This window comes from Dipodomys spectabilis, unplaced genomic scaffold, assembly GCF_019054845.1.
Source record: "Dipodomys spectabilis isolate Male_0828 unplaced genomic scaffold, ASM1905484v1 ptg000422l, whole genome shotgun sequence".
Classification (NCBI taxonomy): Eukaryota; Metazoa; Chordata; class Mammalia; order Rodentia; family Heteromyidae; genus Dipodomys; species Dipodomys spectabilis.
Genome location: NW_024871099.1, coordinates 4,150,209 through 4,175,449, shown reverse-complemented (window position 1 = coordinate 4,175,449; position 25,241 = coordinate 4,150,209). Strand labels below are relative to the sequence as shown.

Sequence of the window (25,241 nt, the reverse complement as noted above, 5' to 3'; positions counted from 1 at the left end):
GCGCTCTACCACTTGAGCCACAGCGCCACTTCTGGCTTTTTTTCTTTTTGTTTATGTGGTGCTGGGGAATGGAACCTAGGGCCTCATGCATACAAGGCAAGCACTCTACCACTGAGCCACCTTCCCAGCCCAAGATTGAAGTTTGAAGCCAGCCTCAGCTGAAAAACTTGCAAGACTCCATCACAATTGTCAGCAAAAAGCAGGGGTGAGGGTTGGGAAGGTGGCTCATTGGTGGAGTGCTTGCCTTGCATGCATGAGGCCCTGGGTTAGATTCCTCAGCACCACATAAGCACAAAAAGCCAGAAGCGGTGCTGTGGCTCAAGTGCTAGATTGCTAGCTGAAGAGCTGAGGGACAGTGCCCAGGCCCAGAGTTCAGGCCCCATGACTGACCAAAAAAAAAAAAAACACGGCTGGAAGATATGGTACAACTGGTAGAGCACCAGGTATGAGCAAGCAAGGCAAATGAGTCCAAGTTCAAACCCCAGGACCAGTGAATATGTGTGCACATATTCTTACCTCCCCAACAAAGAGAAGTAATCAACAGAAAGCTAGTGGACTTGGGATTTGATTAGAAGTCAAGCTGCCTTCATGACTCTGGCTGTGTCCTGTGTCCCCCTCGCTGGCCTGCTCCCCACTGTATCAAGTGTCAACCAAGACACAGGGTTTTTCCCACCGCGTGCTGACTGCCACACAAAGCATCCAATCAAGGACAGCTAAGATGCTAAGTGCATACACCTCCTTTGTGGACTCTTTATTCTACTTGAGATGTGAATGATGAGAATGCAGGTCAGAAAATCAGCTGCACCCAAACACACACTTCAGCCAAATGGAAAACAAGAGGCAGAGTGGACACAGATGGGAGAATGGCCAATTCTAGGCCAGCTGCCCCTAACGGACTTGTACGGGTCCAAGCCCACCACCAGAGGGCGCTCTGGGCTGAGAGGGTCAGGACCATGCAGTGCAGAAGGGTGAGGAGGGACAGGAGGGTGCAGTGGTCTCCACTGGGCTGCTGGGCCGCTGTTTTTATTCCAGTTTGACCTCACGCTGCTCCTTGATGAAGCTGATCAGGCCGTTGGTGGAAGAGTCGTGAGAGGTCACTGGAGTGCTGCTGTCGAGCTCCGGTTCGATTTTCTTGGCTAGCTGCTTCCCCAGCTCCACACTGCCGGGAGGAGGAGGAAGGACAATGCTAGTGGCAACTGCCAGCCAGGTCACCACGGGCAGTCCCCAACCCCCTTGTGCCAGCCACTCACCCCCACTGGTCGAAGCTGTTGATGTCCCAGATGATACCCTGAACGAAGATCTTGTGCTCGTACAAAGCTGTGGAGGAGGCAGAAACACGTGCTGCAGAGCTCCACAGCCTGCCCCGCCCCACACCACCCACCCCCAGGCCCCTTCCCTCTGCCTCACCAATCAACGCCCCAAGAATGAATGGTGTGAGCCTGGTGAACACAATTGAATTGGTTGGACGATTTCCTTCAAAGACCTTCAGAAAAACAACAGAAATCCACAAGTGAAGCCGGGCGCTGGTGGGCTTACACCTGTCATCCTGGCGACTCAAGAGGTTGAGATCTAGATGATCTAGTTCAAAGCTAGCCGGAGCAGGAAAGTCTGCGAGACTCTTATCTCCAATGAAGTACCGGGAAACCAGAAGTGGGGCTGTGGCTTAAAGTGGTAGAGCACTAACCTTGAACCAAAGAGCTCATAGACAGTGGCCAGGCCCTGAATTCAAGGCTCATAACAACAGAAACAAAAAAATCCACAAGTAAATCCTGAGTGACACTTTTGGGAGGAGCCTCCCCCCACCCCCCCCAACAACTGTGTAAGATGAACTAGACTCCTACAGGTAGAGACCGCTCAGGCCCCAAAACATTCATCCCTGCTCCAGCTTGAGCAACTGTCACCAAAGCTAACTTCAGGTACGGTGCTGACCTTGTGGGGCAGCAGCTTCTCGATAGCCTCTGAACTCTTTCCTGCAGCCTGGAGCTCCTTCCGGGCCTCTTCTGTTGATTTTCCCTTCATCAGGGCCTCGGTCTGGGCTAAGAAGTTGGCCAGGAGGATCTGATAGGAGGAGGCAATAGCGGTTAGGACGGACAAGTCAGGAAGCTCTTTGGAAAACTAAGACAGTGCTGCCCAGTGCCAGAGGCTCACACCTGGAATCCTAGCTACTCGGGAGGCTGAGATCTGAGGATCGTGATTCCAAGCCAGCCTGGGCAGGAAAGTCCATGAGACTCTTACCTCCAATAAACCACTCAGAAAACCAGAAATGGCGCTTTGGCTGAAGTGGTAGAGGGCTAGCCTTGAGCTGAAGAGCTGAGGGACAGCGCCCAGGCCCAGAGTTCAAGCCCCATGACCCACAAAAAATAAATGAATAAATATTGATTGAGACAATGCCTTCCTAACTTGCCTAGGCTGGCCTCTCCAGTCCAATCCTCCTGTCTTGGTCTCCAGTCAAGCAACAGCTGCACCTGGCTTTTTTTAAGGGAGATATATATATATATATATATATATATATATATATATATATATATATATATATATAGCTTGTCAAGGGCCCTATGAAACACTTCTAAGACCCTAAGCAGGCCAGGTATCAGGGGTTCACACTTGTAATACTAGGTTCTCAGGAGGCTGAGATTTGAAGATCGCAATTCAAAGCTAGCCTGGGCAGGAAAACTTGTGAGACTCTAACTTCCAAAAAGCCAGAAGAGGAGCTGTGTCGTAAATGGTAGAGTGCTAGCCTGGAGTGAAAAAGCTAAAGGAGGGGCTGGGAAGTGGCTCAGTGGTAGAGCGCTTGTCTTGCATGCCTGAGGCCCTGGGTTCAATTCCTCAGCACCACATAAGCAAAAAGAAAAAAGCCAGAAGTGGCGCTGTGGCTCAAGTGGTAGAGTGCTAGCCTTGAGCTGGAGAGCTGAGGGATAGCGCCCAGGCCCAGAGTTCAGGCCCCACGACAGGACCGCCCCCCCCCCCAAAAAAAAAAAAAAGCTAAAGGAAGCTGGGCATTGATGGCTCACACCTGTAATCCTAGCTACTCAGGAGGCTGAGACCTGAGGATCACAGTTCAAAGCAAGCCTGATGGGGGCTGGGAAGGTGGCTCAGTGGAAGAGTGCTTGCCTTGCATGCATGAGGCCCTGGGTTCAATTCCTCAGTACCACATAAGCAGAAAAAGCCAGAAGTGGCGCTGTGGCTCAAGTGGTAGAGCGTTAGCCTTGAGCTGAAGAACTGAGGGACAGCGCCCAGGCCCAGAGTTCAGGCCCCACGACCAACAAAAAACAAAAACAAAAGCAAACAACAAAAAACGAAAAACAAAGCCAGCCTGGGCAAGAAGTGTGTGAGATTCTTATCTCCAATGAACCACCAGAAAAGCAGAAGTGGTGCTATGGCTCAAAATGGTAGAGCACTAGCCTTGAGCAGAAAAGCTCAAGGACAGTGCCCAGGCCCTGAGTTTAAGCCCCAGTACTAGCACAGGAAAAAAAAAAATTAAAAAGGGGGGGGGGGGGGGGGAAAGAAAAAATTGAATATGGTAGTCCATGCCTACAATCCCAGCCAAGATGGGAGGATTGCTGTTTGAGGTCAGCCTGAACAAAGCAGCAAGATCCCCATCTTGGCCAACAAGAAGGGGACAGTTGTTCCTGTGACACCCCAAGCTATAGAGAAAGAAAGTTGGTGGTTGGCAATCTGAGGGTGGCTAAGAACAAAGATATCAGATCCTGCCTGGAAAAGAACGAAAGCAAAAATGGGCCTGGAGAATGGCTCAATCAAGCAAGAGTGCCTGCCTAGGCAAGCAAGGCCCTGCATACGCCCAAAGAATGAAAGAGAGAAAAAAAAAAGAAGCCTCAGCCAACACTCTGGGCCAACAATCAGGTAACCTGAGTGAGCATGTACTCCTCCTGCTCTCCTGACGGGGTGCAGTCCTGACATCCCTTGATTTTAGTCAGGACTAAGGCTCTGCTGATCTTGTAAGCTATGGAAACCGAGGTAACCAATGCACGAAGTCCGTAGTCACTGCCATGGCAGAGAAAGTTAACATAACCACTGACCTACAATGCCAGGTCCTAGGAGGTCTGAAGAGTGTGGGTGTGGACTGGTGTGGACCAGTTTCTTCTCTTACCTTGTGGTGCAAGCCCTTCCGTATTGGGTGCTGGGTCTGGGCAGGGATGAGGAAGTCACAGGGTATCATCTTGGTGCCTGTTGAAGGGCGCTCTGGTCACCTACACAGTCCCAACCCCATAGCCTCCAGGAGGATACTGCTGGTAAGTGTAAAGGCCCTGGGGTCACATCCTTCTTCGCCCCAGCATTGCCTATGACCAAGCCACATGGCCCCTACCTTGGTGGATGAGCTGGTAGAACGCATGCTGGCCGTTGGTCCCTGGTTCCCCCCATACGATAGGGCCCGTCTGGTGGTCCACACGGGCGCCAGACTTGGTGATGTATTTCCCGTTGGACTCCATGTCACCCTAGAATGCATAACACAGGCTTGGCTCTGTCCCTGCAAGCCTGTCTGTCATGACCCACCCTGCAGGTGGACATGCAAATGGGTCCGGAGGTTCCTAAGCTTTGTGGCTTTTTAGAATCTCCTGCAGGAAGGACCGAAGAAAGTGGATGTGGAGAAGGTAAGAGGCCTTTTTCCTGCCCAAGACAAGGACTTGGAACCTGGTATCTGATGCTTTTGCTCACAGGCTGGCACTCTACCATCTGAGCCACATTGCCAACTCCATGGCTGATTATCTTGTTTTGACAGGTCCGGTGTCTAACAGGCTTTGAAGGCTGTCACTTCAACTGTCACAGCAACCCTCGCCCCGATGGCTGGGACCTGGGGAGTCTTAGTGATGTCTTTCCTATTCCATTCCACATCACCATGTTGTGGAGACAGAAGCCCAGTCCTCCCCCCCCTCCCCGGAATCTGCTGCTTCAAGATGTGCCCCAAAGTGGGGCCTGCAGGGGCAGGACTTGCACCTCAGGTACTGGTGGAAATTAGCTGACCCTGCCTATAGCACAGAGATTGAACCTGCACTTCAGGAAGCAAGGACAGGGATGGAAGGGCTTTTTAGAACAGAATCTCACTGAGCAGGGGGTGCCAGGGTCACGGAGACAGTGCACACAGGCAAAGGGCAAGCCTGCTTCTCTAAAGTGACACAGCAATGCTGCCACAGAGCCCCGACTCACAGCCTTATTCTATGGCAGGCGTGAAAGTGACCCCAGCTGAGTCTTCCACTTGGAACCTTGACAGCCAGTCCCACCTCACCCACACCAGTGGCCAAACTCAAGGGCCTAACTGCCAAGATATACCACAAGATGGCAGGTGGAGATGGGCTGTGCCCTACGGCAAGAGGGTAAGAAGCTCCTGGAGACTCCTAGCACCTCTCAGCCCAGTGGGCTGGCCTAGCAGGGTACCTGCTGGAAGTAGGCGGCAAAACGGTGTAGGTACTGATCGTAGGGCAGCATGGCGTGTGTCTCACACCCGTAGCAATTGATGTACCAGATCCCCAGCAGAGCCAGCAGAACCGGGGCGTTCTTCTCCAGGGGCGTCTTGCGGAAGTGCTGGTCCTGGAATAAGAGGAGGGCAGGTGAAATCTGTGAAGATGCCAGGGAGAGGAGGAGGAAGGTGGGATGTGGGAGGGAGCTCGACCAACAGACACACATGTGCGCGTGCGTGTGCATGTGCACATGCGCACACACACTCAGCACTCACCATCCAGTGAGCCCCAGAGAGCAGCTGCTCAAAGTTTTCAAAACCTGTGACACAAAAGCAGCATCAACAGAAATGGCCACACCCTGGTCCCCCTGGCAGCAGGCACAGCTTGTTCTGGAACTAGGAAAGGCTTGCAGACAGGCTCTCTAATCGGAGCAGGCCCGAGTACTGGCACATCTGCTCCCCTGAAGAGACAGAAACGGCCAGCCTGCGGGCCCCCCACCCCAAATCCTCAGCTTTCCCCACCTAAAAAAAATGTTCCCAGCCGGGTACCAGTGGCTCATCCCTATAATCCCAGCTCTCAGGAGCCTGAGATCTGAGGATCCCAGTGCCAAGCCAGCCCAGGCAGAAAAATCTGTGAGACTCTCATCTCCAATTTATCACAGAAAAAGCTGGAAGTGGAGGTGTGACCCCAAGTGGAAGAGCACTAGCCTTGAGCAAAAGGAGCTCAGGGACAGCGCCCAGGCCCAGAGTTCAAGCCCCAGGACTGGCCAAAGAAGAAAAAAAAAAAAAAAAAAGAGGCCAAGAGTCTGTGGGGACAGCATGGTGTCTGGGGACAGAAGCCCATCCCCTGGGGGCTCACCAGCACTCACCTATGTGCAGGGCGATGGAGAGGCCGATGGCCGACCACAGCGAGTAGCGCCCGCCTACCCACTAGGAAGGAGAGAAGGACCAAGTGCTGAGGGGGGCCGGCACATGTCCCCCCCCCCCCCCACATGCTTGTGCCCGCAGCACTGCCCTTCCACAAGTGCTGCACACTCCGAGGGCCTGGGTCCAACCCACCTGGCCAAGCAAGGCCACAGGCCAGGCGCTGGAAACTGTCACGGCTGACAACACGGCAGACTACACAGAGGACCGGCCAGAGACACAGACTCAACGGAACACCTTACTGGGGCTGGCTCATACCTGCGTCGCCAGCTGCCCAGACAGGCAGAGCCAATGCTCAGACACCCGTGTCTAACACTGCCAGGAAGTCGGCACAGCCCGTGCTCACACCTGTGCTGGGCCTAGCCAGCCACTGACAGTCCCAGAACCTTGGCCTGTCACCAGCCCATGCACTCTGACAGACTCAGGACCCACACTGTCCAGCACGCCTTTACTCCAAGATCAGAACCCATACCTGAGCCTGACCTGCCTCTTCCGTCAGTCAGACCCAGGACCCATACCTGCCTCTTCCGTCAGTCAGACCCAGGACCCATACCTGAGCCTGACCTGCCTCCTCCGTCAGACAGACCCAGGACCCATACCTGCCTCTTCCATCAGTCAGACCCAGGACCCATACCTGAGCCAGACCTGCCTCCTCCGTCAGACAGACCCAGGACCCATACCTGCCTCTTCCGTCAGTCAGACCCAGGACCCATACCTGAGCCTAACCTGCCTCCTCCTTCAGTCAGACATGGGACCGGACCTGTACCTGAGCCAGACCTGCTTCCTCCATCAGACAGATCCAGGACTTGTACCTGAGCCTGATCTGACTCCTCTGTCACTCAGATCCAGGACCCATACCTGCCTCCTCTGTAAGACAGACCCAGGGCCTCATACCTCAGCTTGAGCTGCCTCTTCCATCAGTCAGATACAGGACATACCTGAGCCTGACCTGTCTCCTCTGTCAGACCCAGGACTCATGCCTGTATCTTACCTGCCTCCTCTGTTGGTCAGACCCAGGACCCATACCTGAGCCTGACCTGTCTCCTCTGTCAGACAGACCCAGGACCCATACCTGCCTCCTCCATCAATCAGACCCAGGACCCATACCTGAGCCAGACCTGCCTCCTCCGTCAGACAGACCCAGGACCCATACCTAAGACTGACCTGCCTCCTCGGTCAGTCAGACCCAAGACCCATACCTGCCTCCTCCGTCAGTCAGACCCTGGACCCGTACCTGAGCCTGACCTGCCTCCTCCGTCAGACAGACCCAGGACTCATACCTGCCTCCTCCGTCAGTCAGACCCCGGACCTGTACCTGAGCCTGACCTGCCTCCTCCATCAGTCAGACCCCGGACCCATACCTGAGCCTGACCTGCCTCCTCCACCAGAGTGACCTGGAGAGACAAACCTGTGCCAGGACCCAGTCCAGTGTCTGATACCTGTGTTCTTCCCATGTCCTCAGACGATGGAGACTCTGTACCTACCCCCTGTGCCCCATGCTGCCCCCCACATTCACACATGTAGACGGACCTCAGCAGTGCCTCAACACTCACAGCCCTAGGGCCTCAACCTCTTGGCCAAGCCCAATGCTAAGGTCTCCCACCCGCGCCAGGCCTTGCTTCTCCTCATACTGTGCCAGACATTCTTCCTTGCAAAATGACAGCCCCAGCGGCTCCTACCTGAGTCTACCCCTCACGTCTCCAAGCCTCACCCCTGCTAGATGATGGGACCTCCCTTTCCCATCTCCAGATGTCCTAACAGCCCCCGAGTAGTCTCCTACCTGCCCTATAGCCTGCAAGATGGTGCAAGGTTCAAAGCCAGCCTGGGCAGGAAAGCCCATGAGACTCTTATCTCCAATTAACCACCAAAAAGCTGGAAGTGACGCTGTGGTTCAAGTGGTAGGGCACTAGCCTTGAATGTAAAAGCTGAGGGACAGTGCCTAGGACCTGAGTTCAAGTTCTAGGACTGGCACAAAAAAAAAAAAAAAAAAAAAAAAGAACTGGGTGCTGGTGGCTCATGCTTGTAATCCTAGCTGCTCAATAAAACCAGAAGTGGCGCTGTGGCTCAAGTGGTAGAGCGCTCACCTTGAGCTGAAGAGCTGAGGGACAGCGCCCAGGCCCAGAGTTCAGGCCCCACGACCAACTCACCCCCCCCCCCCCCAAAAAAAAAAAAAAACAATGACAGAAGTATAGCTCAAGGCTCCTGGCTTAGGCAGTAGATGAACCATGGGGTCCTTCTGAAAGGAGCCTAGGATTGGTGGTGGGGGTGACTTACCTGTCAGACATTCCTAGAGACCCCACTATACTTAATTTAGCCTCTCAGGCCCTTCCTCATAGACTCTAGTTCTAGAAACAGACAGATCAAGCTGGGTTCCACAGCCTTCACTTCCAGAGAGCCCAGCCATGCCCAACAGATCCTCTGAGGCGGGCAGGTGGGCTCAGACCTCTGTCACCTGCAGGAATCACTTACAGTACCCTTAGTTCCACTTCTGTGCCTCACTTTACCTCAATAGGGAGAATCTTACCATTTTGCTCCCCAGGGAAACTCATACCCTACGTCAACAACGACCAAAAGAACCCCACAAATAGACAGTAAAGAGCTGGGTGCCAATGGCTCACGCCTATCATCCTAGCTACTCAGGAGAGTGAGATCTGAGGATCATGGTTCAAAGCCAACCCAGGCAGGAAAGTCCATGAGACTCTTTTTTTTTTTTTTGGGTCCGGTCGTGGGGCCTGAACTCTGGGCCTGGGCACTGTCCCTCAGCTCTTCAGCTCAAGGCTAGCACTCTATCACTTGAGCCACAGCACCACTTCCGGCTTTTTTCTTTTTGCTTATGTGGTGCTGAAGAATGGAACCCAGGGCCTCATGCATGCAAGGCAAGCACTCTACCACTAAGCCACCCTCCCAGCCCCTCCATGAGACTCTTATCTCCAATAAACCACCAGAAAACGGGAAGTGGTATTGTGGCTCCAGTGGTAGAGCACTTGCCTTGAGTTGAAAAGCTAAGTGACAGTACCCAGGCCCAGAGTTCAAGCCCCATGACCAACAAAGAAAAAAACAGTAACAAAACTGGGTACCACATGTCATCCTAGCTACTAAGATAGCTGAGATCTGAGGATTGTGGTTTGAAGCCAGCCCAGGCAGAAAAAGGAAACTCCAATAAATTTCCAAAAACAAAACAAAAAAAAGGTTAAAGCAGGGCCGTGTCTCAAGTGGTAAGAGTGCTAGCCTTGAGCAAAAATGTTTGGGGACAATGCCCAGGCCCTAGTTTGAGCCCTAGGACTGGCAAAAATAACAGCAATAGCAAACACCACACCCTGGATGGATTACAGATGGCCAGCCCTTCCCAGCATCCCGAGCCCAGCCTGTTTTGTTTTTGTAAACTGCCATCTCTCCTACCCAAGGCCACCTCCCAGCTCATACACACAGCTAGGGAGTCTACACTTATCTGCCCGTGCCTGACCCTACCACTGCAGGTGCCACCTGTCTGACCCACCTCCTCAGCCACAGTGATGCTTTCCGGAATGAGACCCTGCCCTGCCCACTTAACGTGCCTGGCGGAGATGGTGCACCCAACTTAGAGACCATGTTCATCTACTCCTTCCAAACTGAGCCTGGCTCTGTGTGATGTCTCCTCAACCTGTGACTCATCCATTTCCCCAGGGACTTACTCGCAAGACCCTGGGCAGTCAAAGCCCTGCTTAGAGAGCTACAACTCAAGGGTCACTTAGGGCCTACAGACTTCCTGCAAGCCCCCCTCCCGCCCCCTTCCCCAGGGCCTCTGCCCACCTGATAGACCCTAGAACATTGAGCCTGGCCCAAGAGCCAAGTCCACCCATGCTAATGGAACCAAGGTCTTCAGGTCCTGCCACAAGGACCAAGGTATACCATCTTTGCCTAATGGTAAAGTAGTCAACTCTATCCACCTGTGTTATTCTATAAAGTGTCATTTTTTTTTTTTTTTTTTTTGTCGGTTGTGGGGCTTGAACTCAGGGCCTGGGCACTGTCTCTCAGTTCTTCAGCTCAAGGCGAGCGCTCTACCACTTGAGCCACAGCACAACTTCCGGTTTTCTAGTGGTTTATTGGAGATAAGAGTCTCATGGACTTTCCTGCCCAGGCTGGCTTTTGAACCGTGATCCTCAGATCTCAGCCTCCTGAGTAGCTAGGATTACAGGTATGAGCCACCAGCGCCCAGCTATAAAGTGTCATTCTATAAAGAAGTTAACTCAGAGTACACAGCGGATGGCTTAGAGTTCTGGGGCTTCATTCTCCCCCATGTCCAAGTAGGAAAAGGCTCTCAGAGTTTTCAAGGTAAAGAGGCCCCATCTGTGGACAGGAAAGCTCCCAAATGGCTGACACCCTAAGGGTACACTGACCATCTCTGCCAGCCACACCCACTGCACCCCAAGACTGCCAGCCCTTCTCACACCCCTGCTGCACTCTGGCCAGATGCTAAGAAAGCTCATGCTCAAAATGAGGCTAACAGCAAAGGTGGGCGTCCTACACGGCAGCCTTCAGCTCTGCCACTCAAGGTTTATGGTACAAACTGCCCAGACCCAGCCTGCCCAGGCTCCCCGCCGGCATCTCCTGGCAGCCTCCAGCTGCTCCCACAAGCATCTATCTAGCCATTAGTTATGGGCCCCACCCCTGCCTTACTGTGCCCCCTGGCCTTTACAACCTGTGGGGCCTACGGTTTAAAGAAAGGTCACAGCCGAGAATAACTTGCAGCCACAGCTCAGTGAGGGACAGGTGCAGCTCTGGTTACCCCACAGCGGGTGCTGCTGGCAGACACCTGACTGTGACCTAACCCTGCAGGCCTGACCCATGGTGGGCATGCCCACGGGGAGTCCTCACTCTGCCTGGCATGTGTCACCCTGCAAAGGCCGCTCTCTCTGCCTTCCCCAAATCTAGGCGATACAAAAGGTGCTCAGCAATGCTGACCTGACCTCACGGGCCCCCTCTTCCGAGGCCATGTGTCATGACCCATGACACACCATTCACCAGCACGCAGAGGGCTTGTACTTACATCCCAGAACTCAAACATGTTTTGAGGATCAATTCCAAAGTCCTTCACTTTGCTCTGCAAGGGACAAAGGGAGAGAGATGAGAAGATGGATTTGTTAGCTGGACGAACAGCAGCAGCTCCTCACCACTGCCCCCAGGTGCCTGGGAGGGGGCAGCGCAGGGCGACCTGAGTCAAGGGGAGGATCCAGGATCTAGCCGCCCACCCAGAGCTGGACTCCAGGCTGGCTCACGTTGGCACAGGCGAGAACCTTGCACTTACCAGGCCTCCCCAACCAGTACCAGGCCCCCATCCTGCTGCGAGAGCCAGGGGAACGGGAGGACAGCCAAGGATAGCAGACAATAGCCCCCAGGACATCTGAGAACCCAAACAAGGGCAGAGAATAGCCCCAGGCTAGGTACCACATGGCCTGGGCTGAGCACACCTGCTGACTTTTGGGTATCCGGGAAGGTGACTCCACTCAAGAGTGTTCCAGGGAGATGACATCCAGTTCTTCAGGAATCTAGCGCTCTGAACAGCAGGCTAGCAACCCCTTACCTATTTTGCACCACTGGTGACCTGAGCTCATGAGCAGCAGGCACGCAAGCACGCTAGGTGAGCCAGCCTGTCCCTGCTACCTCCTATGTGAGCTCCTAAAGGTGTGGCTGCACTGGGTGTGGGAAAGGCAGTGGTCAGGCAGACCTGCCTGGCACAGAACCCCAATGCACTGGGGCTAAGCAAGGTTCACTTCAGGATTGTGAGAACTGACAGGCAGATGTCCTGGGTTCCAAGCCTGTGAACACTACTACCTCACATGCATTCAGTGGGACTTAATTTCACATTTAGGGAGAAAAGGTGGCAGAGGTCAAGGAGAGGTGTGTGGAGAGTTCTGGAAACCGGTCAGGCCCGGATGGGAGATTACAGATCACAGGTAGGGATCACCATCCAATCCAAGATGCCTCGTGTCTGGGAATGACACCTTAGCTCGTGGATTCTGAGAGGCCATTTGACCTGGGCTCTGTGGGGAGCTGGGGGGAGAGGGGGCGGGAGGGGCAGGCACACAGACACTTACCGTATTGGTAGACAGGGCAACAAAGTGCTTTGCCACTGTAGAGGTCTAGAAGAGACAGAGGCAAGTTACACAAAACCCATCCCAGAGCTGCCTGGCCAGAGTAGTGATCCTCCTATTGCTGGAGAAGCCAAGGTCACAAAAGGGACTAAGGTGGTCTACCCCTACCTGACTCCTGCGTTCTCATCCTGAGGCTGGCAGAGGAGCCCATGTCCAGGTGAGGTCTATGCAGGCAAAAGATATGCCAGCATACAGGGCCTAGGAATGTATCTCCTCTACAGAAACAGGTGTCGACTGGGCACTGGTGGCTCACGCCTATAGTCCCTAGCCACTCAAGAGGCTGAGATCTGAGGATCATGGTTCAAAGCCAGCCTTGGCAGGAATGTCTATGAGACTCCTATTTCCAATAAACTACTCAGAAAAAGCCAGAAGTGGAGCTGTGGCTCAGGTCATAAAGCACTAATGTTAGCTCAGGGACAGTGTCCAGGCCCTGAGTTCAAGCCCCAGGACTGACACCCCTCCCCCCCAAAAAATAAAGTAAATGTGGCCAGCAGCAAGGGACCAAAAGAAAGAGCTCTTAGTTGCAGTAACCCTCTCCCCGCCCCCCCCACACATACACACCAGGTGGGAAGGAAGGGCCCAAAGCCAGTTAGAGCCGGCTGTGCTGTTTGGTCATGCCTGAGGCTAACAAAGCCCAAGAAGAACCTTTATCACAAGCGGAAAAGGCAGGCTCCAGACACATATCCACCCACCCCCACCTTCCAACACTAGAAGAAAGACAGCCAGTCAGCCTCCCCCAGTTCTTCCCTGCCTGGGCACTGGCCAGCACCCACCCCGCCCTAGGAGAGTCCCAAGGCCTACTCACATCCTTGGCTGACGAGAGAAACCACTCCTTTGCCGTTTCTGCGTTAGTGATGGTCTCCTGGGTGGTAAAGGTCTGCAAGCAGAGAAGGCAGTGGTCGGCCCCAGCTCAGGCACAGGGGGCACGAGGGACCTGGAGCCAGGCTTGCAGCAGAGGCCATACTGAGGCCCATTTGTCACAAGGTCAAGTATTTGCAGGTCTACACAGTAGAGCTGCGTCTAGGACTCTAAATTATGTTGTAACCTCCCCTGACCACTGAAGGTCAAAGAAAGGCAAGGGCCTCTCTCCAGAGACAGGCTGAGGCTGCTGGGGTTCTACTTCAGTCTGTGCTAGGCTTCATCTCAGAACTGAGGGAATTTTTTTTTTTTTTGTATGTGTATTGATACTGAGGCTTAAACTTAAGAGTTTGAGTTCCATCCCTTGCATTTTCTGCTCAAGGATGGTTGGTGTTCTACCAGCTAAGCCATAGCTCCACTTCTAGTATCTTGCTGGTGAATTGGAAGTTTCACAGACTTTCTTGCCTGGATTGGTTTTAAAGCTAGATCCTCACATCTCAGCCTCCCCTAGGATTACAGGCTTGAGTTACTGATGCCAGGCCCAAGATGGAATTCTTTAGCATGTGATATGTGCTAAAGCACAAACAGCATACAAATGACAAGAAAGAAAACCCCTCTGTATGACTATTTATATTAAAAATGGCTGCAATCCTAGCTACTCAGGAGGCTGAGATCTGAGGATCAATGTTCTAAGCCAGCCTGGGCAGGAAAGCCCATGAGACTCTTATCTCCCATTAACCACCAAAAAAAGCCAGAAGTGAAGCTGTGGTTCAAGTGGTAGAGCATTAACCTTGAGCAAAAAAGCTCAAAGACAGTGCCCAGGCCTTGAGTTCAGGTCTGGCATGCGCACGCACGCACACGCACACACACACGCACGCACGCACGCACACACGCACACACACACACACACACACACAAGTTGGACACCAGTAGCTCACACCTGTCATCCTTGCTACTTAGGAGGCTGAGATCTGAGGATCATGGTTCAAAGCCAGCCTGGGCAGAAAAGTCCATGAGATTCTTACCTCTAACAAAATATTCAAAAAGCCAGAAGTGGTGCTGTGGCTGCTCAAGTGGTAGAACCCTGAGCTAACCCTGAGCACAAAAGAGCACCTAGGCCCTGAGTTCCAGCTTCAGGACTGGCAAAAAAAAAACAACTGTATGTAATCAGGGCATGGCTCAGAGATGAGAAAGGAGTAGAGACAAGGGACAGATCTATAAGAAAGTTCAGTCCCAGGCTGGGCAGAGTCACATGACAGAGAAACAACTGACAAAGGTTCTAATTGAGCAGTATGAATTTATGAGTTTGCTTCCAGGTAGAGGAACAGCCTGATTCCCAATGCAGATGATTCATAAGCAGTCTTGGGCCCAGGGCAGTGGCAGAACCTCCATCCCCCTCAACTGTCCCATCCCCCCATCACATAATGCACAAAGCGCCATACCTTGGAAGCAATGATAAACAGGGAGGTTTCAGGGTTCAGGTTGGCCAGGGTTTTGGCAATGTGGGTTCCGTCAATGTTGGAGACAAACCAGACACGGGGACCTCCTGAGGAGTATGTCTTAAGGGCTTCAGTCACCATCAGGGGGCCCTGTGGGGAGATATGACATCATACAGCAAGGCTCCAGGATATAGGGCTCATTGCTGGGGAAATCAGGGGGAGGGAGGGGAGTGCACACTCAGGGACCTGGACCACACAGCTCCCACCTCTCAATCCCAATGGCCCCAGGTAGGGTTCTCCTCACCAGGTCAGAGCCACCGATGCCGATGTTGATGACGTCAGTGATAGCCTTGCCCGTGTAACCCTTCCACTCACCACTCCGGACACGCTACAGCAAGGTGAGAAGATACAATCAGTTCACCCAAAATCACTATCTAATCTCTAGGTCTCCCAGCATTAATGTCCACTTTAAGGTTCTCTCTGTCTCTCTTTTTTGTCGGTTGTGGTGCTTGAACTCTGGGCCTGGGCACTGTCCCTGAGCCTTAAGGTTCTCTTTAGATGATAGTGAGGGGCTGGGAATGTGGCTTAGTGGTAGAGTGCTTGCCTAGCATGCATGAAGTCCTGGGTTTGATTTCTCAGTACCACATAAACAGAAAAAGCCAGAAGGGGTAGAGTGCTCAAGTGGTAGAGTGCTACCCTTGAGCAAAAGTAGTTCAGGGACATTGTCTAAGCCCTGAGTTCAAGCCCCAGAACTGACACAAAGGAAAAAAAAAGATGATAGTGCAAGAGCCTTGCTAGTCTACATTCATTACTAAATAAGACCCATTTCCTCATCAGAAAAGCTGGGACCATGCCAGGGTGCACCTGTAAGCCTAGCTACTAAGGAAGCTGAGATCTGAGGATCGTGTTTAAAAGGTACGCTGTGAGCCTCTTGTCTCCAATTAACCAGCAAAAACCCACAAGTGGAGATTAAAAATCAAGTAGCAGATCCACTAAAGTGGCCTTGAATGGAAAAAGCCAAGTGAGGGAGTAAGGGATTGAGTTCAAGCCCCAATACCGGCCCCAAAATAAACATAAATGAATAAAATAACCAGTGAAAAACAGAGCTTGAGATATGGCTCAGCAGTAGAGCACCTGCCTAGCAAAGGTGATATCTGGAGTTCAAACCAAATACTGCCAAAAAATACTTGTTTTTATTGTGTTGGTCCTAGGGCTGGAACTCAGGGCCTGGACACTGTCTATAAGCTTCTTTTGCTCAAGGCTAGCACTCTATCACCTGAGCAACAACTCCACATATACCTTTTTGGTGGTTCATTGAAAAGAATCTCATGGACTCTCCTGCCTGGGTTGGCTTCAAACTGTGATCCTCAGATCTCAGCCTCCTCAGTAGCCAGATTACAGGCCTGAGCCACCAGCGCCCAGGCAGAAAATAACTTTTTAATAATAAAACAATGCTTGGCTTACAATAAAAATCCTCCTCCAGAGCCAGGCGCTGGTGGCTCACACCTGTCATCCTAGCTACTCAGGAGGCTGAGATCTGAGGATCATGCTTCATAGCCAGCCCAGGCAAGAAAGTCCATGAGACTATTATCTTCAATAAACCACTCAAAAACCAGATGTGGCAGTGTGGCTAAAGAGGTAGAGTGCTAGCCTTGAGGTGAAGAGCTGAGGGACAGCATCCAGGCCTCGAGTTCAAGCCCCACGCCCGACAAAAGAAAACACTGAAAGAAAAAGAAACAAACGGGCTAGGAAGGTGGCTCAGTGGTAGAGCGCTTGCCTTGCATGCCTAAGGCCCTGGGTTCAATTCCTCAGAACCACACAAGCAAAAAGAAAAAAGCCGGAAGTGGTGCAGTGGCTCAAGTGGTAGAGCGCTCACCTTGAGCTGAAGAGCTGAGGGACAGCACCCAAGCCCAGAGTTCAGGCCCCACGACTGGACTTCCCCTCAAAAAAGAAGAAACAAACAAACTGGAAGTGGTGCTGTGGCTCAAGTGGTAGAGCACTGGCCTTGAGCTGAAGAGCAGAGAGACAGAACCCAGGCTGAGTTCAAGCCCCACAACCATTAAAAAAAAAAAAAAATCCTCCTCCAAACCCCATGGGGTGAGGGGATTTTCGTATCTTTAATATGGTTGCACCCTTTCTTTGAGTACATGAGGCCTTGGGACACACTACAATGGTGATATAACTTCCTAAACTCCTAGTGCACATGGGACACTATGGCAGGTTATAATTTCAGCTCCAGAATTCCTGATGTACCCAGTACCACACTCCATAATCTGACTGGCAGACCTCAAACATTAATCATTTCTTTGTGTATTTTTTTTTTTTTTTTTTTTTGCCAGTCATGGGGCCTGAGCTCTGGGCCTGGGCGCTTTCCCTCAGCTCTTCAGCTCAAGGCTAGCACTCTACCACTTGAGCCACAGCACCATTTCTGGCTTTTTCTGCTTATGTGGTGCTGAGGAATCGAACCCAGGGCCTCATGCATGCAAGGCAAGCACTCTACCACTGAGCCACTTTCCCAGCCCTGTATTTTTTTTTTTTTAAGCTTGTTCTTGGGTTTTACCACTACAACCTAAGTTATAACCTAGTGTCTCTACCTATTTTTTTTCTCTCTCTCTCTTTTTTCTTTTTGTGCCAATCGTAGGGCTTCAAACTTAGGGCCTGGGCCCTGTCCTTGAGCTTTTGTGCTAAAGGGTAGTGCATACCACTTTGAGCCACAGCTCCACTTCTGACTTTTGCTGTTTAATTGGAGATAAAAGTCTCACCAACATTCTTGCTCAGGCTAGTTTCAAACTGTGATCCTCAGATCTCAGCCCTCTAAGTAGTTAGGATTACAGGTGTGAGCCACCAGCACCGAAGTCTACTCTCCTCTTCTAAAAATACTATCAATAGGTGTCACGGTTCTAATTTCATACATGCCAACTACATTGTGCATATTCATTCTCATTCAATGCCCCTCTGGGCCTGGGCACTGTCCCTCAGCTCTTCAGGTCAAGGCAAGCACTGTACCACTTGAGCTACAGTGCCACTTCTGGTTTTCTAGCAGTTTATTGGAGATAAAAGAGTCTCAAGGACTTTCTTACCCGGGCTGGCTTTGAACTGTGAACCACAGATCTCAGCCTCCTAAGAAGTTAGGATGACAGGTGTGAGCCACCGGCGTCGTGCATCAAACTTCTCTGTTTGTATGTGTATACTAATTGCGCCCAAGTACTTCCCCATGGTCATCCAGGCCTTGTGTGTGTGTGTGTGTGTGTGTATGCGTGTGTGTGTGTTGTGGGTATGTGCACATGTTGTGTGTGTGTTGTGTGTATGCACATGTGATGCTAGTCCTGAGGCTTGAACATAGAGATTGGGTGCTGTCCCAGAAGTTTCTGGCTCAAGACTAGCACTCTACCAGTTGGGTCACACTCCACTTCCAGGTTTTTGGTGTTTAATTGGAGATAAGAGTCTCGCAAACTTTCCTGCCCAGGCTGGCTTGGAACTGTGATCCTCAGATCTCAGCCTCCTAGGCAGGCAGTATTACAGATGTGAACCACCACAGCTCAGCCTTTGAGATGAATGCCACCATCACTTCTCACATGAACACTGCTTTCAAGTCTGAAAATGGCTCCTGGCCAAAGGAACCAGACTTTGACCAGCCAAGGGATGGACACACACACACACCCATGAACACTGGCTTTCAGGGACAATCAGTGAATGATTGCAGCTGAGCACATGATCACTCCCAGGGCATGCAGTCTGTGAGGACAGATAAGCGCACACATCCACACAGGCCCTGGATATCACATTTCTGTATCCAGGAGCAAAGGGACACCCTACACAGAAAAAGTGGCCCTGATTATATGAATCATGACAATCTAGGGACATTTCTCCGTATTTCTAATGGAAGTAAGCTTCAGAAGAGCAGGTAAAAAGAAAATGAACCTGTGTGCTCAAAGAAGAGACAACAGACATCAGTGTCTGTAGCTGGCACTCACTCCAGGCGAGTTGGTCTATGTAGCTGGCATTCACACAGGACCTTTGGGATGATTTATTATTTTATTTTATTTTTGCAGGTCCTGGGCTTGAACTCTAGGCCTGGGCACTGTCCCTAAGCTGCTTTCACTCAAAGGTAGGACTACTATTTTGAGCCACAGCACCATTTCCAGCTTTTTCTGAGTTTATTGGAGATAAGAGTCTCATAGACTTTTCTGCCTGGACTGGCTTCAAACCATGATCCTCAGATCTCAGCCTCCTGAGTAGCCAGGGTTACAGGTGTGAGCCAAAAGGGACTGGCTTCTTTGGGAGGGTTTCACAGGAAACTCTAAAGGCTTTCCCTGGAGAGTCTGCTGGAAGTAAGTACAAGGAATTTCCATGTTTTCTTTGTGATCCTGGACTAAGAGGTATGACTAAAGAGACACACCAAGTCTCCTTTCTTTACTGACTCTCTCCGTCAGAGACCCCTCTTCCCCCATCAGTAATCACATAGGTCCTCCTCACCCCCAACTTCCACCAGAGGCTGCAATGAGGCTCTGAGTCCTGCCTTCAAAGAGAACCCATGTGGAGCTTCTGGGACTCCCCCCCGCCCCCCGCCCTCCAAATACACAAGCAAGTTCAACTTGTCAGCTACTGACCTGGCAGAATGTTTTCATCTTTTCCAGAACTTTGTTCACCTCTGGCATCACATCTTTGCCGTCAACCATAATGGGGTTGTTTGACCGATTCCGAAGGGCCACATGGAGCACCGCCCGATCCTGGGGATGAGGGTTCCAGTGTGAAGTCCCTCCCCTGGGCCCCTCTCCACACATCTCAACACACCCCCCCCAGGACAACCAAGCTCCCAGCTGGCTTGGTGCACCGTGAACTCAGCCCTCAGATTTCCTCAGTCCCAGAAGAGCATGTGCCACTCCCTGAACATGTCTAGGACAGGCCATGAAGGACCACAGGTATTCAGGGTATAAACAGCTGGAAGAAAAAAAGTGGGCAGAAGCATGGGATGACAAGAGAGGTCAGAGAAGATAGGCAATGAACACCTTCAATGTTATGAAACCTAACATACCCTCATCCTCCCTATGAGAGCCTGTGGTGTCTCTTAGAACTTTCTAGAACTGTCCTCAGACCTTTGGGTTTGGGGCAAGGCAGGCAACTAAAGCCCCTCACCAGGCAGCCCCCCACCCATACTGAGCAGCCCCCTCATTACCAGATTCAGATTGGGAAAGAAAAAAAAAACAAACCCAGCACCAGTGGCTCACGCCTGCAATCCTAGCTACTCAGGAGGCTGAGGTCTGAGGATCCCAGTTTGAAGTCAGTCCAGGCAGTAAAGCCCACGAGACTTTTCTCCAATTAACTACCAGAAAACTGGAAGTGGCGCTGTGGCTCAAGTGGTAGAGCACTAGTCTTGAGCTGAAGACCTGAGGAACAGCACCCAGGCTCAGAGTTCAAGCCCATGACTGACAAAAAAAAAAAAAAGAAAAAAAAAATGGCTCAGGTGATAGAATGACAGCCAATGAGCAAAAGCATCAGATACAAAATTTGGGTACAGTCTCAAAAACAAAAACCAGGGCTGAGAATGTGGTTCAGTGGTACAGTGCTTGTTTAGCATGCATGAAGCCCTGGGTTTGATTACTCAGTACCACACACACCGAAAAAGTCAGAAGTGGCACCGTGGCTCAAGTGGTAGAGTGCTAGCCTTGAGCAGAAAAAGCTCAGAGACAGTACCCAGGCCCTGAATTCAACCCCCAGGACTGGCAAAACAAAACACAAACAAAAAACAGATTGGGTCTGTGAGAGGTATCAGGAGTGTATACTCCCTGTCTAGTAAAAGCCAGCAGCTAGCTGTCTTGGAGGGGAACAGGTCTAAAGCTGCAGGTGGGCAGGAAAGGAAAGGGGTCATCTTGGGTCTGCAACCCAGTGCAAGGGTCCTTGAGATGGAGGCTTTGTGCTCATCCCCTCAGCCTGGCCACCTCCTCCCTACATCAATCCTGTGGAAAGCCCTCTGTGAGGGCAATGGGAGATGGGCTGCACGGCGTATGAATCCCGGCTCTGCCTCTTAGTGTGTTCTTAGACATCTGGTTCACTAAGCCTCAAGCCGGTAACATTATGCGAACAGAGACGCTGAGTGTTTGGTGCTTATTATGCTTCCACAGCAAGTCAGGGCTAGGGTCTCCAAGGCCTGCCCTTACCGCTAGCAAGCTGAGGCTGAGGTTTTTTGTGACATGAATGTCCTGTCATTAGTGAAGCTTGCAGCAAGGATGTAACAGTTATATTCTCTAAGAAACCCAACCAGCCTCCAGAAAATCTAAGGAACTATTTCAGGCTTGAGATATGCTTCTCCCTGAGAAGTCACTGGGAGCCATTCCAATTTGCTTGCCAAACCCAGCCTGCCAGTCTTGGGGAAGACACAGCATAAAACTCTGCAAACAGCCCTCAAAGAAACAAACTGGCCTTTGGTGGGGAAAGGAGGCACCCTTGTTAAGCAAACACATTGCCTAAGAGAAGGTGTGAAGACATAGGGTAATAGTCCTGTGAAGCTCCCCAAAGGGAAGGAAGAGGCCCCAGAAGGTATGTGGAACTTGGTATCCTGCAGGTCTGCTCACCTCAGTGTAATTGATCTTCTCACCAGTGAACATGTGTTCCCGGGCAGCTTCCACACCTCTGGACTTGGCCTAGGAAAAGAAGGCACTGAGGAGGTCAGGTACAGTGGCACATGCCTATAACCCTAGCTATTCAGAAGGCTGAGATCTGAGGATCGTGGTTTGATCACAGCCTAGGCAGAAACATCCATGAGATTCTCATCTCCAATTAGTCACTCAAAGGCTGGAAATGGAGTTGAAGCTCAAGTAGTAGAGCATCAACTCTGAACAAAAAAAACTAAGGAGTCAGGTGCTGATGCCTATAATCTTAGCTACTCAGGAGGCTGAGATCTGAGAATCATAGTTCAAAGCCAGCCTGGGCAGAAATGTTTGTGAGACTCTTATCTCCAATGAACCTCCAGAAAACTGTAAGTGGAGCTGTGGCTCAAAGTGGTGGAGTGCTAGACTAGATAAAAAGAGCTCAGGGACAGCACCCAGGCCCTGAGTTCAAGCCCCAGAACCAGGAAAAAATAAAAAACAAAAAACAAAAAAGCTAAGGGACAGCACCTAAGCCCTAAGTTCATACCCCAGTACTGGCACCCAAAATGAATAAAAATAAAGTAAAGAAAATAAAGAAGACATTGATGCCTGGCCCCACCCCTATTGGCCACCACCAACCCAAGCCCCCAAGCACAGATCATGTATGGTCCTACCCCTAAGGTGCTGGCAGGTACCTTTTGAAAAGGGTTTACTCAAACATGAAGCCTTGGGGCTCTAGGATACTACTTAGAAACTGAGCCAGGGACAAGTGTTCACAGTCCAGCTTGCAGTCTACCACACCAAGGGGCCAGATCTCAAAGCTCCCCAAACCATACATTACCAGGTTCACCAGCATCTTCATCACTTCCTCCGTGACAAGGTTCTTAGAGTAATCCAACAGAATATGGCCATGGTTGGTGTTGAGGGTCAAGCTGCAGAAAAATACAGAAGCTGCTCACCATCCCTAGTGAGAGACTCTCTCTCTCTCTTTCTCTCTCTCTCTCTCCCCCCAGCTGGCAAGCTCACCCTAGCTGCTTCCAAAAGAAACATTCAAGCCGGATGCTGGTAGCTCATGCCTGTAATTCTAGCTACTCAGGAGGCTGAGATTGGAGGAACATAGTTCAAAGCAGTCAGGGCAGAAAAAAATAATAAATCAACGAGACTCCTATTGCAATGAACCGGCAAAAAGCTGGAAGTGGAGGTGTGGCTCACGTGGAAGAGAGAGCACTAGTCTTGAGTGAAAGAGCTAACAGAAAGCGCCCAGGCCTTGAGTCAGGAAAAAAAAAAATCCACCTAGTGCCACACCCCAAAAGGGCCTCAGCTGCCCAGCAGTAGTGAACACACGTCACCTTGCAACCCAGGCTGACCTGCACAGAACAGAGAATGCAGAGAGCCCCTAGACAAGGAATCATGTTTTGGAAAGAGAGGAGTGTTGAGTGACCACCCTCTCTCTTAAGCTTCCTCTCTGGGAGCTTGCCTCTCTGGGGCACCCAGTCCAGATGTGAAAGCTGGGCCTTCGGGGGGTGGCAGAAGCCTGAAGCTACAGGTGTCATGGAATCCTGTCTCTGCCCCTCCTTGGCCAACTCTCCCTCCTTCCTTCCAACACCAGTGACCAGAGAGCAGGCTGGGATACCTCCCACCCCAGATTTCCTCCCACACGTCTTCCTGGGTCCCCGTTATTCATGGCTGCCTAGCTTCAGCGTCTTCAGCAGGTCACCCCGCTGCTTAGGAAACCTCCCGCCCCCCCCCCCAAGCCCATCCACACCCCGAGGGCCATCCTAAGCTCTTTCTACCCTGCTTTAGTCAGTCTCCTCCACACAAACACATGTGGGTACGAGTGCCTTTCTCAAATGACTGGGGCACACGAAGGGGGGGGTCCCCATGAACCTAGGATGCAGAAGGACCCTCCCCCCGCTTCTCTCCCCAGGTCCCTCCCCCCCCCCCCCGTCCCGGGATTCTTCAGCAAACAGATGATCTCCCCCATCCCCCCCACCCCAGAAACCCGCTGCTCCCAAGGAGGCGTCAAGGACACCGTGCGGCCTCTTCCAGGATGTCGGGGATCCCTGGGGGGAGCCCTTCTTGCCCCTCCTCGCCCCTCCCCGCTCGCCCACCGGACCTAAACTTGTTGAAGCGGTCCTTGTCGCCTTGGAAAAGTTCTCGCAGGTTGAGGCTTCCGTGATGGTCTTTGTGCCACTGCCGTAGCTTCTGGAAATCCGGGTTCTGGGTGAGCGCAGCCATGGCGGGACCCAAAAGGTAACCAGGCCCGGAGCGTGCGCGCAAGAAGAAGGAGGAAGGAACGAGAGAAAGTGGGCGTCGCGGACTCGCGGAGCCTCGGCCCGCGCGCACCGCCGGTTTTTATAGCGCAGGCGCCCGGCCACGCCCCACGCACTGGCCACGCCCCCGCCCGCGCCCCTGACGTCATCGGGCCCCGCCCCACGCGCGGTCCCGCCCTGTCCGCTATACGACCTTGCAGGGACCTCTGCTCCCTGCTTCCCCTGGGGGGTGCAGCTACTTGTCCCCTGTAGTAGTTGTGACTCGGAGCGGTTTTTGTTGAACGCCTCCCACGGTACAGGTGGTTGTTTGCAGGTGCTGTGGGTTCCTAAATGACCCAAGAAATCAAGCTGGAAAGGATGCTGGGAATCACACGTTGTAATTTTATTTTTTTGGGTCCGGTCGTGGGACCTGAACTCTGGGCCTGGGCGCTGTCCCTCAGCTCTTCAGCTCAAGGCTAGCACTCTACCACTTGAGCCACAGTGCCACTTCCGACTTTTTTTTTCTGCTTATGTGGTGCTGAGGAATCGAACCCAAGGCCTCATGCATGCAAGGCAAGCGCTCTACCACTGAGCCACCTTCCCAGCCCCACACGTTGTAATTTTAATCAGATGATTAAGAAAATACTCACTGATGCCTTCAGAGCAAAAGTGTGAAAGCCAGGGAGTGAACTAACTGGAAGGCAAATGTTCTGGCAAATCGAATAGGAACTGCGGAATTCCTGAAATCGGAGCAATGTTTAAGCATGATACCTGTAGATCAAGCCTGTAATCCTAGCTACTCAGAAGGCTGAGAGCTGAGGACCTTAATTCCAGGCAAGCCCAAGTAGATAAATCCCCACCCTTCCCCCAGACTCTTATCCCCTTAACCAGTAAAACCTCAGACATGGAAGTGTGGTTCAAATGGTATGCCAACCTTGAGTAGAAAAAACAAACAAAAGCAATAGGACCTGAGTTCAAACTCTGGGGGAGGGAGGGGAAGGAGAGAAGGGGGATATGCTTAGATGTTTCCATGTCCCAGAAACATCTCTGCATCACTCATTCCAGCAAGTGTGGCTGGAGTGGAGTGGGTGTGAAAGGAAGGTCTTTGGATTTTATTCTGAGATGGGAAGCCACACTGAAGGATTCTAAGCAAAGATGGAGCATTTTCTGAAGTTTCGTTTTTAGAGTACATCAGGTTGAATAGAAGTTCCCAGAGAGGAAGCTGGTGCAATAATACATACAGATCAGGGAGAAGTTATGCTATGCTGGTTGAGTAAAGAAGTCACAGTTTCCTAGTAAGAAAGGTCAAGATGGCATCAAGTTTGGGATCTGGGATCTTGGGATCTGGAAAATGGAATTGTCATCAATGATTCCAAATATGGAAAGAGAAAGATTTTTCAATGAAGAGGTGCAAGTTTTCGAGAAGAACAATATCTAATTTTGTGTGTATGGATGTTCAGGTACTGGGGCTTGAAATCAGGGCCTAGACACTGTCCCTGAGGTTTGTTTGCGTTGTTTTGGTTGTTGTTGTTATTGTTTCTATTTTTTGCTCAAGCATTTGAACCAAATCCACTGAAGATAAGAGTCTCACAGACTTTCCTGCTCAGGTTGGCTTCAAACCATGATTCTCAGAGTTC

At 51.6% G+C, this 25,241-nt stretch overlaps 1 protein-coding gene across 1 annotated transcript; it reads right to left on the bottom strand.

The window, feature by feature from the left end:
- Positions 1-726: 726 nt before the first annotated feature.
- Positions 727-23,677, bottom strand: Gpi (glucose-6-phosphate isomerase). Its single transcript, XM_042668160.1, has 18 exons — positions 23,469-23,677; positions 22,194-22,284; positions 21,338-21,406; positions 19,376-19,495; positions 15,070-15,153; positions 14,769-14,915; positions 13,274-13,345; positions 12,412-12,456; positions 11,364-11,417; positions 6,283-6,343; positions 5,690-5,733; positions 5,392-5,544; positions 4,325-4,454; positions 4,109-4,185; positions 1,930-2,058; positions 1,408-1,483; positions 1,251-1,317; positions 727-1,159 (listed from the first exon to the last, which is right to left on the bottom strand). Exons 1-18 carry the CDS (start codon positions 23,588-23,590, stop codon positions 1,024-1,026), a joined length of 1,677 nt encoding a protein of 558 aa, XP_042524094.1. The 5' UTR covers positions 23,591-23,677; the 3' UTR covers positions 727-1,023.
- Positions 23,678-25,241: the final 1,564 nt, after the last annotated feature.

What these genes read in the sequence shown, in the direction of transcription:
- Gpi (XM_042668160.1), bottom strand. Translation starts at nt 23,590, where the DNA reads ATGGCTGCGCTCACCCAGAACCCGGATTTCCAGAAGCTACGGCAGTGG. An exon ending in TTGCCCTGTCTACCAATACG is followed by an intron (nt 11,418 to 12,411) that starts GTAAGTGTCTGT and finishes TGTCCCTTGCAG; the next exon opens with AGCAAAGTGAAGGACTTTGG. An exon ending in CATTCTTGGGGCGTTGATTG is followed by an intron (nt 1,318 to 1,407) that starts GTGAGGCAGAGG and finishes CCTCCTCCACAG; the next exon opens with CTTTGTACGAGCACAAGATC.